Below are 12604 nucleotides of genomic sequence, written 5' to 3' on the forward strand. Positions count from 1 at the left end.
CGAGGTCTCTTATCGTATCTTGTACAAGTTCGTTGCTTTTCACTGCTGTCTCCAGAATTTTGGGTTGAGCGAAAATGGCGAAGAAGAAGCAGTTGGCATCTTCAGCTCCTTGGCGGGGGGAGGAGGAAGTGGATGAATTCGCCGGGGCAAAGGTTAAAGTGACTAAGAATCCTGGGGAGACTTCGGTAATGCACGTTCCTCGGAAGAAGAGCGTCAAGTCCAAGAGCACAAAAGAAGAGGATGATTCTCTTGAGATTGACCCTGAGCTTCGCTACAGTTTCCAACGCAATTACCAGGTTTAATTCTCTTATTGTCGACTGTGTTTTTTTGCTGAGACTGTTGTATGTGTTTCATTGGAGTTCTCATGTGAATAATTGTGCGTTTTTAGTCATCACCCAATTCATCTTTTCTCGTCTGTTCGTAGCTGTTGTATGTGTTTTATTCATTTCTCCTTTTCATCTGCATATGTTTACTAATTTTTCAATGATAACCTTCCTTCTGTCATAGATTCCATAGTTAGATTGTAGGGTTGTTTATAATTAATCTGCTCTTTGATTATTGACTTCCAAATTCATGCTGACAAGCTTACTAAGCCTCTTACTCATCATAACTGGAGTGCCCATGGAAAGTTTTCACAAGAAACAGCTAGTAAGTTCAAAACAAAACCTCAAAGGATTGATTCTTTACCAAGTGTTGGAGGACCTTTGGGCGATAATTCGAAAGTAACACTAAATGGAAATAGAGATGTGTTGAAAATAAGTTGACTCGAAGAACAAAGGGATGTAGGTGGCTTGGTCCAATCAAATGACAGTCCATTAATATCGGGGGAAGTTGGCAGTTGATAATATAATATAAGGGCTTGGAGTAATTGGAGGAGAGAAGGAAAATAGATGAAATAATGATAGTTCCAAGGAAGGAAGTTGAAGAGGCTAGAGCCAAAGTGAGAGGGGTGCTGATTGATTATTCTAAAGTAAACGATGTTGGATAAATAAAAAGTTACTCAGAATATTAACGAAGCAACTATTTACAATGAGGATGGCATTTATGAGGTGGGCTTTAGTTATCCTGATGATAGTTTGAATGTGTAATTTATTTTGCTCAAGATTGATTTTGGTGAAAGTATTAATGGGGTCAACAAAACACGAGAAGGAATTTATAATTGGACAACGGAATAGCAGAGAAAAGACAAAACATTAAATGAAAATGAAAAGAAGTTGAAAGAGTGGTGTTGGAAATCCAGGAGATGGTTGGCATTTCGACAAGGGGCTCTCTATGGGTTATAAAAATGAAAGTAGAGCCAACTGCGAACTCTTTTCAATGACTTGCTTGCCTTTATTTTTAACTTGGGCTTTAAAAGGTCGAAATTTTCTCGGTTCCTCTTATTTTCTTCCATTGTAAATTATGAAGGGAAAATCTCTCTTGTCATGCAAGACAAAAGTTCTTAGTGAACTTGAGGTTGTAGAACCAGCATTTACAGAGTCGCCTATGTATGAATCATCTGAAGAGTCTACAGAGCCATCTACGGACGAGTTTTTACCTCTAGGGAATCATGCCTACGCACTTGAGCTTAGGCAGGCAGGGTTTCTAGGCAACTTCTTTCCTAGACATAGTTCTACCACGCATTACATTGAGCTTCACCCCCAGCGGTTAAAGACCGGTATACAGGCTACTTTTATTTTGCTGTACTTTAATCATCTTTAATTTAGGAGTATAAGGGCATGATGTAATCTAGTTTAGACAATCATGAGCACACCAAATTATAGGTTTTGACTGTACTTAGAGTGCATTCCATATTCATTAGGAAGTAAATAACCCTGGGAATATTTTTGTATGAAGTTATGAAATTGTTTTCTAACAAATTGCAAGTTCTTAAAATTTTGTGGTGCAGTTTCTTCAAAGAGTATTTAGCATTGACACAATTGTCAAACCTCTTCCACCAGCCATGGCTTACAATGCCTCCCGGAATTTGAATTTCTTCACTCGAATTTTTACGCAGTTCTTTGGTATGATCCTTGCTAATAATTTTTTTAATTGCATTTACACTGTCACATCCCAAAAGTTCATCATGTCACTGTTTTTTTGTCTGAATACCTCTATAGTTGAGCTGGAACGACAAATTGTTACCAAAGGATTTGATTGCTTGGTTAAGTGTACAGTGATTCTGGCTTTGGTTAAAATGAGAAACTTAATGATTACACGTTCTTAGTTTGTCTTGTGGAGATTGTTTCTTCAATGTGAATCATCTCAAGTGTCGAAGGAGAGAGCACCTTCCTTTTAATGTATGATTTGATAATTATAGCTTCTGAGGCTTAACCCCTCCCCCCAATAAGCACTTATATGAATACTTGAGTTTCTATGTCCGTTTGTTTCTTATCATTTCACTTGTTAGTAAAATAAATACAATTAATTTCTCCATGTTTGAGAGACATCCACGGGTACAGTATTTACCACGATGAAATGAAACCTGTTGATGCTCCTGTTTATCATGATAATATTTTATTTCCATTGTAATGAAATCATCTGTTGCCACTATTCAATGTTTTGTTCACTAACACATTTGATCCCATACCAGACCCTGAAGGTATTGCAAATGCTCAGAAATCACTTGGACTGGGGCAGGAAGAGAAAGACCGCCGTGTTCGTTAATTGGAGAAGGGAAATGGCTGGAAATTTGATGAATTTCTTTAATCAAGTGTATTTGGATTCAAACATTGTGAAGAGTTGTAAATGGGATGCTGCATTATGCATAAATTTTGTTCAACTTCAAGTTTAATTACATCAGTTGGGTTGTTGAAAATCTACTCTATCAGAATACACAAGAAAAACTGTTGCTATGCTTCTTTCTCCTAGAGAACTCACAACTCCATAGGGGCCCCATGTTGGCTGGCAAGGAAACTCAGAAAAGTTCTATAAATATTGCCTATTCCTGCTCAGGTCTTTGGGTACCCCCACGCCAGTAACCCCATTTACTTAGTCCACATTCTGATAGAAATTTTTCGTAATCCTGGTCTAGTTTCTTGTAAGCATGTGACAATTCTTCAACTGAGATCTGCTCGTCTTCTGAAGGACTCTGCAAAACAAAAACCATGAACTGTTATCAAATTTTGAACTTTTGACTGGAATGGAGACTAGAAGACAAATGATAACTCTCAAAAGCTTGAATCAAACTAATAGGTTCATCTCTCTTTCTCTTCAGTCTGGAACAACAGAGCAAGATTAGATAGCCTGGTTAACTATCCTCTATAGCCGCAGAACCATTAATCACGCTCCTAGTCACAAGGCAGTGGTTCCATCCACCAAAATTTGGCTCTTCTCTTGTTTTAACCCAAGAACATAATTGTACAACCTAGAGAAATTCAATTGTACAATCTATAGAAGAGATTCGATTCAAATAAGGTTGTGCCATGTTTTTCTGGCCATTTTAAACCTACTCTCAGTAACATGTTTCTGCTCTGTTCCCTTCTTAGTTTAGTGGTCAGTGGCCAGTGGTCACCGCTCCCATGTGGAAATCCAATGTTGTTATCTGAAGATAGTTTACCATTTTGGCAGTATTATCATCTGGTTGAAACAAAAAGATGAGGCTAACCAGAAGAAAGGGAAGTGGATGGCCAGAGAACTCCATTAGGAATAGACAAAATTGAATGATAAGCTTTTAAAGGCATGGTGAGATGGCTGCTCAAACAAATGAAAGCAACAATTCAACAACTTTAGTAGTAGTCAATTTTGCTCCCATTACTTATTGCAAGTATTACCTCTGCCCCATTTATTATAAGAAATCTAACTACATCATGCTAAAAAAAAACTGAAGAAAAACTTCATATAAGGGAAGGGTGGTGAATTGGGGTAAAAGTAGAAGCATGAAGTTACGTTACTTACAGTAGAATCTATGGGGGCCTCACAATCCAAACCATCCAATTCCCTTATATCACGAAGAGCAGATCTCCAGTGCCCGCTTCTAAACTTGCGACGTTCTCCCTCTTGTTTATCAATGGCTTTAAGCTTCAATGTTCCAAAAGCTCTAGCATAAGAAGCACCAATTATGCATCTGGCACAAAATATTACAAGAGGAACCAAAACTATAAAACTAGTGGTTCTAGCCTGACAGGGAAAAAAAAATGAAAAAAGAGAACAAATAAGTTTGTTGAATTATCATTTCTCTGGATAAACGTCAAAGAAGTATCCAAATAAGTATGCAAATATGATATATAACTCTTAATGAAAGAATATAATTTTGTGGTGAAAAAAAGAAATTTACAGGAGGTTGATGAGAAGAGGCTAGCGCAAAAAGCTTCTTATAGATTCGAAGTCCATTCAAAGCACTTTGGAGCTTTTCTTCTAATTGAAATGCATTTCTAATCTGCAGTGATTATGTAAAACATAAGAAAGGAGCCAAGAACAAGAATAATTCAATCTTGAACTGATAACAATGCCCTTTACTACTCCGGATACAACCATAAATTGCAGTTCAGAATGGCTCAAGTGCTTTTGTCAATTGTTCAAGTATTGCAGAGTTTTGGAAATTATGAACCCAACTCAAGAAAATCTGGTTGTTAAAGACAAATGGGATTTGTCTCTTTTACATCAGTGGGAAGATTTGAACATTCAGCAATTAGTTTGCAGCTATCTTATAATTTATACTCTAGCACCCATTATTAGTGAACTCGTTGCAATAAAGGTAAACTAAATTCCATACGTAATCATCATTTAAACAATATAACCAACCATGATATCAAAGTTGGGAAAATGACTTGTATAAAAAAGTTTTGAGCTATCAATTTCTTTCTGAAGCAATTCAACAAGAAGCTAGAAGTAGAAACCTCAAAAAGGAAAGTTACAAAACAAAACCTGCAGAGTTTAGAATATCGCTTAAAAATGGGAAAAAAGTGCAACCTTTCTTACTTCTCGAGGGTTTTGAATCTTGATATTCTGCCGCTTTTGTTCTAGATCCGTGTCCATTATCTTCTTATTAGCCATGACAATGGAATGTGGAGGATCTCCATTCTGGTTTGAAGTTGAAGTTAAGCTCTCGTTCCTACCATATCTTAACACTTAGATGAAACTGTAATAATTTAGAAATGAAATTCAACGAATTTCCTCAAGTACAAACTCATTTAACTATGTGATTCCCATATGACTCATTTGAAACTTAAATACTTTCATATCTTGAATAGCAAACACCGTATCATTACATTCACAACTAAAGTGGGTGTTTGACCCACCAATTTGACTTGCGTCGATTAAAATAGCACTCATTATTTGACCCACCAATTTGACAAATCAATCGGTGTTAAATAACTCAACTCTAACAACTTGAACGGTGTTCAAAGTTTGTATATTTATTGATATTGCTAACTTAGTAGAATCCCACGAGGAGTGTAGAAATCCAAGTACTAACAATTACTTCAATTGGTAACTCCCACTGTGGAACTAGAAACAAATCTATCCGTAATAATTTTGATTGCATACAAATTGCATATACAAGTGTAAAATCAAATAGTAGACTGATTTTGAGTGGTTAAACTGAAAATCAAGCACAAAGGTAAGCTCATGTTCTTGACAAAGGAGAGTGACCCTAGAAAAAGCAAAGTAATTGAGGCTGGGAAAAACACATTTCAGTTCAGATACTATCAAATTCTTAAAGCAGAGTAACTAATATTTATTTTTCCTCTTACCCTTCTAAAATATGAACAAAGTGGTGTTTGGTGGAGAGTTGATGTTTGGATATATCGGCCAGAAGTTGAAACCTCCATCTCTGCCAAAATGAACACAGATTAACCATTAATCACAAACTCATTCTTTACAATCCCAAAACATCATAGGAAAAGGTGAATTAAAAAGAAATTCAAACTATAAATGACTATTCAATATCTGGGTATGTGATAAAACAAAGGAATACAAAGCCCAAGTTGAATGGAGAGGAAACATACCAGAGCAATGCCTCTGAGTTGGTTGTTGAATGATTTTTTGGTGTTGGCCCAATTACTGGGGAGGGAAAAAAAGCAGAAAAAGCAAAGTTTTTGAGTAATGGGTGTGTTAAAGAGAGATTTTAAGGGAATAGCGAAATACCTGAGACTAAGAATTAGAGAAGGAGGAGTTGAGTGTGGAAGAAGAGAAAAACGGTGTGCTCTATTTCTCTGCCACACCTTCACTTCCATCACACAAACCGTTGAAATTTGGCCTTTCCCATTTTCTCTCTCCTTAAATTCAATATTTCATCAATTTTCATTAAAATAAAATTCCAATGTCCATTTCAAATATTTTTTATTTTTCATTTTCATTTGTTTTTCTTTGACTATGTAAGATCTTCATTTTATGTTTTAATCTTCTGTGTTTTAATTATATGTTCTTTTGTTGGAATATTTTGATGAATTTTTTGTAGCTTAGTTATCAATTGTATATAAAATGTATAGACAAAATATTAGCTAACTATTAAGATAATACATTTGACAACAAAATATAGACAATAAACTTTAGACAAAATATATTAATTAAATTTTGTGTATCCTATTATTTGTTTATTTATTTGGAGTCCAAGGGCTAAATATCTACTAGCTCTTTGGTTATTTTGTCCCCTAAGAACACATGTGGGGAGAGGGAAGAGAAGTTCGAACGTGGTCTAACCTCGTGGTTGATAATATATTTGTACGTTGAGTAGTAGAAATTCACGCATGCATGGATGTATAAAATAATTAAAATGTTTTGAATAACCAGTTAACAAAAGCATGAACAAAGAGAGAGAGATAGAGAAGATGAAAAATGTGAAACATATGATTTCATTATTTGATTGGGCTTTGGTACTATATATATATACTACGTACATGCACACGTTATTTATTTTATTGTGGAACTGTCACATTGTATATTAACTAACAAATAATATTGCAAAGGCAAAAGCGAGAGTTAACGCCATTAGGAATGCATTTACAACCCTTCGGTGGAATGTTTCCATATTTTCCCATTGCTTCATGGTAACATTCTGAGATACCAAATGGCCCTGAACATGTCCCTGTTGATGCAAATTTCACTGGGCATGTTTTTGATTGATCCTCAAAACCTGCATGCCGCCATACATCAAATTTCAACACACATGTTATTATTGAAACAATCGAGAATTTCGTGCATGTGGTCATTCTCTCTACAAAGATTTATTTGTTTCACTATATATCAGTATATTTAGATAGCATTTCGTGCATGTGGTCATTCTATCTACACATTCAAAAAATTGTTTCAACAGAAATTGAAAAGCTTACCTTGAGAATGAGAAATAGAAAAAAGGCAGAGAAGAAGAAAATATAAGAGAGGAAGGGAAATGAGTGTCTTCTTCTCCATAATCACTGCTTTGATATGATAATATAGTTTTTGGTACGATATTATGTTTCTTTGTGGTTGTGATGATCCAAGCTGTTGATGTTAATTCGTATATATATTAGTTTGATGGGCTATTGTAATAAATGGAAACAAAATATGATGCTTTGAATGAGTGGATATGGTAGTTTCCCATATGGGAGAGACAGCAAATATATTGATATATATCATATCATAACGAATCCAGATCATTGGAATGGTTTCTTTCCTTTTCTTTCCTTGCTTCTTTAATTTTTCAAATTTTGGATAAACTTTTTGTCTTTTACACCTCCCTCCAACAGTATATGCTATTTTAGTTCGAGGTTTAATAAAGTTGACAAGGTTCATATGTTAGTCTTGAAATTTAAAAAGAAAAAATCGTTGGATTGTGTTCTTTGTTTTAGCATAGTACAGTGTTAAATATGTGATTCTTCTTTCCAATGTAACTACAAGATAATATCATCATGACTAATATGCAATTGTGTATATGTTTATAGGATTAAGTAAATCATATACTTGTTGAAGGCAGAGTGAGCGAATTGATTATCATCATCATCTGTCTTCCCACTACCACATTTGATTATATATATCTTAACTTCGTAAACGCTTTGTTCTAGATAGATTGTTGTAAAGTTTACCAATATAATCAACAATAAATCTAGAGCATAATAGTCGTTTAAGTGAGTTATTAATGTTAATTGGTTTTATTTTTTCTGATTTTATATGTATGTATTAATCAAGATGTAATACTTGGGAAAAAAAATGAAAGAGAAATTGTAGGAAAGATGAGAGAAATGAAGTTATATAATATTGTAAGACGTGGCATGTTGCAACTTTTATTCCGACGTCAGATCGTATGCAACACTTTGTAGGGTTAACTGCAGACGTTTTATTGTAATACGCCAACTCCACAAATGATATTCTCTAACTTGAATTTAACGACTAATAATTGCGACGATTTACATAATTAAGTCGCTAAAAAGCTTTTGCAAGTAAAAATATATTTCGTGACAAATTTTATGCCGGTATCGCTAAATTTCAGATCATTGCTTGTCGTGATAGATCAAAATTATAAACGGTTTTGAAAGAACAAAATCGACTTATATTATTTAGGTTAGAAATATGTAATGACTTATTCTTATGCTTCATGACCCAATTTCATGCTCTTATTATTTGTTTGTTTGGAGTCCAACAACCACAGTTAAATATCTACTAAACTCTTTGATTGTTTTTTTCTTTATCTAGTCCAAAAATATGTGGGGAGAGAGACGAATTCAACGTCTAACCTCTTGGAGCATTCATGGATGTGTAAAATAAATTGTTTTGAATAAATAACAAAAACATGAACAGAGAGAGAGAAGATGAACATACAATGTGAAACATATAATGTTAACAATGAGCTTTGTATGTTACAAGCACTCTCATTATTTATTTGGTACGTACTTGTCACATTGTATTGATTAACAATAGATATTGCATTGGCAAAAGCGAGAATTATCGCCATTAGGAATGCATTGACAGTCCTTTGGTGGGAAATTTCCATATTTTCCCATGACTTCGTCGTAACATCCTGCTGTTCCATATGGCTCTTGACATGTCCCTGTTGATGCAAATTTCACTGGACATGTTCTTGGTTGATCCTGATCAGAACCTGCATCCCCCCGCCATACATACATGCATCAAATCTCAACACACACGTTGTATTATCCAAACAATCAAAAGCACACCAAAAATAATATTATTTTTCTACATGGGTTCGATCGGTATTCTCAGTGATAGATAACATACACGATTTTCGTAGCAATTCAATGGAAACTGAAAAGCTTACCTTGAGAATGAGAAATGGAAAAAAGGCAGAGGAGAAGAAAAGATAAGAGAGGAAGGGAAATGAGTGTCTTTTTCTCCATAATCACTGCTAGCTGCTTTGGTGATATTATTATATTTCTTTGTGGTTGTGATATTGTGATTGTGATAATATCCAAGTTCTGTTGATGTTAATTCGTATATATATATTAGTTTGATGGTTTGTATAAATGGAAACAAAATATGATGCTTTGAATGAATAGAGATATGGTAATTAATTTCCAGATTGGGAAACGTAGCAAATATATTTATAATCATTTCATATACATCATAACGATTTCTTACGTTTTTCTTTAAATTGATTCTTTAAATTTTCAAATTTTGGATAAGATCTTTCATTTCTTGTACACCTCCCCTAGGATATAATATGTGTTTTGTTTACTTCTTGCAAGGTTTATTAGTGTCTTCAAATTTTATAATATGTGTTTCTCTCCTTAGTTTTGCATAATGATATTTCTAATAAATTGTGTCAATTTTGTACTCCCAACATAACTTTAACCTAAAAATGATGACTTAAACTGTTATGAATGCATAAAGTTCATCCTCTCCTTTCGTGTTCTAAGTGTCGTTGCAAAAAATTATCATCAAAGAGTTAAATGTTTAGAGTAATTGAAGTACAAAATATGAGAAAAAGAATTGTAATATACTGAGGGACATCTGTAACCATTAGATCAAAAATGTGCTAGAAGTGCTCATATAACACAAGTAGTCTCTTTTCTTAATTGATTCTTCTAAAATTTTTCCTAAACTTCCAAAATTTCAAAGGTTATTATGTATTTCCACGCCCCTTTTGAGACCCGAAAAATTGAACGATTTTTGTTTGGAACACATACAATATTTGTTCTATTTATAAATCAAGTTTTAATGTGTATTATTGATATACTAAATTGTAGCTTAATTATCCATTGATTAGAAATGTTATATAGACAAATTGATATATTAAAATGGGTAACCATATTGTTGTATTGACTTACTATTTTATTATTATGGACTATAGGAGGAGGGAGGTAACCGTGGAGAGATTGATAATACATTCTTATGCTTCATGACCCATTTCATGCTCTTATTATTTGTTTGTTTGTTTGGAGTCCAACAATCACAGTTAGATATCTCCTGAACTCTTTGATTGTTTTCTGTTTTCTAGTCCAAAAATATGTGGGGAGAGAGACAAAGTCGAACGTCTAACCTCTTGGGGCCGTGAATACATATACGTGTGTGTGTTGATCCGTAATTCATGGATGTATAAAATAAATTGTTTTGAACAATTAACAAAAGCATGAACAAAGAGGAAGAGAGAGTAGATGAAACATATAATGAGTTAACATGCATTGATTGGGCTTTGTATATTACAAGAACTCCATCATTTATTTGATTGTCATATTGGTACGTATCGATTAACAAATGATATTGCATAGGCAGAAGCGAGAATTAGCGCCATCAGGAATGCATTCACAACCCTTTGGTGGGATATTTCCATACTTTGCCATTGCTTCATGGTAACATTCTGATACTCCAAATGGCCCAGAACATGTCCCTGTTGATGCAAATTTCACTGGGCATGTTTTTGATTGATCCTCAGAATCTGCAATCCCCCCGCCATACATACATCAATTTTGAACGTAATTAAACACACATGTTATTATCCAAATTACAATAAAAAAATGCAGATAACATAGTCAATTTGTAGCATTTGAATGGAAATAATTGAAAAGGTTATATACCTTGAGAATGAGCAATGGAAAAAAGGCAGAGAAGAAGAAAAGATAAGAGAGGAAGGGAAATGAATGTCTTCTTCTCCATAATCACTTTAAGTTTCTTTGTGGTTGTGATAACATATCCAAGCTGTTGATGCTAATTCGTATATATATAGTAGTTTGACAGATTGTATAAATGGAAACAAAATATGAGGCTTTGAATGAGAATAGATATGGTAAATTCGAGATGGGGAGACTCAGCAAATATATTTATAATCATTTCATATATATATCATAACGATTTCTTACCGTTTTGTTTTTGTTTGAATATGAAATAAGTTTTATTTTTATTTTAAAAAAAGATAAAATATCTTTCTTACCTTATAATCATTTATAAATATGTTTTAATAAATAGTTAAGAGATCTCCTCTAAGAAGAAGATAAAACATATTCATCATATTTAGGAATGTTTTATCGTAAATAAGTTTTTCTTTCTTGGCTTTTTAAAAAACAAAACTTTTTTAATTCTTCGTACTTGTTGTTTAGAAGTTTATATTTTTGGTGAAGAATTTGTACGAAGGTAAACTGATTATCTTCTTTATGTTATGAAGAATTCTTGATATCTTCATAAGTGGTTTTAGTGTATACGAGATAAGAGATTTAAAAAAGATTTTGAAGATTTGATAAATAAAGACTTTAAATTGTGAACTTCTCGCAAGTTTTTGTGTGCAGGTTACTGGATTTTTATTCGAAGAAAGTTTTCGAAAGTATCTCAATTACCTTATGCGATATGACAGATTATTGAAGATCATTAAGTGATTTGACAGAGTATCGATTGATAAGAAATATGAATGAAGACTGAGATAATTGTACTACCGTCAATGAACTTAGAGGAGCTTGAATTCATTTTCGAGGAGATTCACGATTATATTCAGGGGAAGCTTGATTTTGTTTTAAGTTATGGTGATAACTTATCAAAGTAGCTTTAGATTTAAGTTGCTGATTTTTGAATCTCAATAATATTTCTTATCTGAGCAAAGAAACTCGTCAGACGTACGTAGGACGAACTTGTCGAACTGGGTTATCAAAGCCTTCTGTGTTATTTATTCGTTTTGTTACATTAGCTATTCATGCCGTTAATCATGTTAGTCATAGCTTGTGGATATTATTGATCGTCTCACCTATTTTTCACAATAATTCTTTAACTTTTCAAATTTTGGAAAAGATTTTCTATTTCTCTTGTACACCTCCCCTCGGATAATATGTGTTGTTTAGTTCTTGCTAGGTTTTATGAATGTCTTCAAATTTTAAAATTTGTGTTTCTCTCCTTAGTTTTGCAAAATGATTTCAATTGTTAATTGTCGTTACATAATTTTAACCTACCAAAATGACGACTTAAACTGTTGTGAATGCATAAATTTCACCCTCTCCTTTCGTACTCTAAATATCATCAACTACCTCTACCCACATTCTTCAACGATCAACAAATTATATATCATCAAACATGTGGATATTTATAGTAGATTGAAGTACAAAATGTGAGAAAGAATTGTAATATTCTCGAGAGACATTTGTAACTATTAGATCAAGAATTGTAATATAGTTTTAAATTTAAATGCCTTTATTTGATTGGGTTAGGGGCTTTTCTAGCCCTTTTTGTTCTCTCCTGCTTCCTGTACTCAACCCTTATTCATTAATGAAGC

At 33.5% G+C, this 12604-nt stretch overlaps 2 protein-coding genes and 1 long non-coding RNA gene across 5 annotated transcripts; 1 reads left to right on the top strand and 2 right to left on the bottom strand.

The window, feature by feature from the left end:
* Positions 1 to 2: 2 nt before the first annotated feature.
* On the top strand, positions 3 to 2834 carry LOC101206859. The gene is made up of 3 exons (XM_004141507.3): positions 3 to 296; positions 1889 to 2003; positions 2573 to 2834. Exons 1-3 carry the CDS (start codon positions 75 to 77, stop codon positions 2644 to 2646), a joined length of 411 nt encoding a protein of 136 aa, XP_004141555.1. The 5' UTR covers positions 3 to 74; the 3' UTR covers positions 2647 to 2834.
* Positions 2572 to 6208, bottom strand: LOC101208955. 3 transcript variants are annotated; one of them, XM_011657800.2, is made up of 7 exons: positions 6067 to 6208; positions 5928 to 5982; positions 5673 to 5752; positions 4891 to 5032; positions 4256 to 4357; positions 3877 to 4098; positions 2572 to 3070 (listed from the first exon to the last, which is right to left on the bottom strand). In XM_011657800.2, exons 1-7 carry the CDS (start codon positions 6153 to 6155, stop codon positions 2921 to 2923), a joined length of 840 nt encoding a protein of 279 aa, XP_011656102.1. In that variant the 5' UTR covers positions 6156 to 6208; the 3' UTR covers positions 2572 to 2920. The 3 variants fall into 3 exon arrangements, with proteins under 3 accessions (XP_011656102.1, XP_011656104.1, XP_011656101.1); XM_011657802.2 differs by having other exon boundaries at positions 4900 to 5041; XM_011657799.2 differs by having other exon boundaries at positions 4891 to 5041.
* A 4302-nt stretch (positions 6209 to 10510) lies between these two features.
* On the bottom strand, positions 10511 to 11040 carry LOC116404140. Its single transcript, XR_004217063.1, has 2 exons — positions 10929 to 11040; positions 10511 to 10789 (listed from the first exon to the last, which is right to left on the bottom strand). It is a non-coding gene; the product is annotated as an uncharacterized LOC116404140 (long non-coding RNA).
* Positions 11041 to 12604: the final 1564 nt, after the last annotated feature.

Source organism: Cucumis sativus, chromosome 5 (assembly GCF_000004075.3).
Source record: "Cucumis sativus cultivar 9930 chromosome 5, Cucumber_9930_V3, whole genome shotgun sequence".
NCBI lineage: Eukaryota > Viridiplantae > Streptophyta > Magnoliopsida > Cucurbitales > Cucurbitaceae > Cucumis > Cucumis sativus.

What these genes read in the sequence shown, in the direction of transcription:
- LOC101208955 (XM_011657799.2), bottom strand. Translation starts at nt 6,155, where the DNA reads ATGGAAGTGAAGGTGTGGCAGAGAAATAGAGCACACCGTTTTTCTCTT. An exon ending in AACTCAGAGGCATTGCTCTG is followed by an intron (nt 5,753 to 5,927) that starts GTATGTTTCCTC and finishes TCATTTTGGCAG; the next exon opens with AGATGGAGGTTTCAACTTCT. An exon ending in TTTGTTCATATTTTAGAAGG is followed by an intron (nt 5,042 to 5,672) that starts GTAAGAGGAAAA and finishes CTAAGTGTTAAG; the next exon opens with ATATGGTAGGAACGAGAGCT.
- LOC101206859 (XM_004141507.3), top strand. Translation starts at nt 75, where the DNA reads ATGGCGAAGAAGAAGCAGTTGGCATCTTCAGCTCCTTGGCGGGGGGAG. An exon ending in GTTTCCAACGCAATTACCAG is followed by an intron (nt 297 to 1,888) that starts GTTTAATTCTCT and finishes TTTGTGGTGCAG; the next exon opens with TTTCTTCAAAGAGTATTTAG. An exon ending in AATTTTTACGCAGTTCTTTG is followed by an intron (nt 2,004 to 2,572) that starts GTATGATCCTTG and finishes ATCCCATACCAG; the next exon opens with ACCCTGAAGGTATTGCAAAT.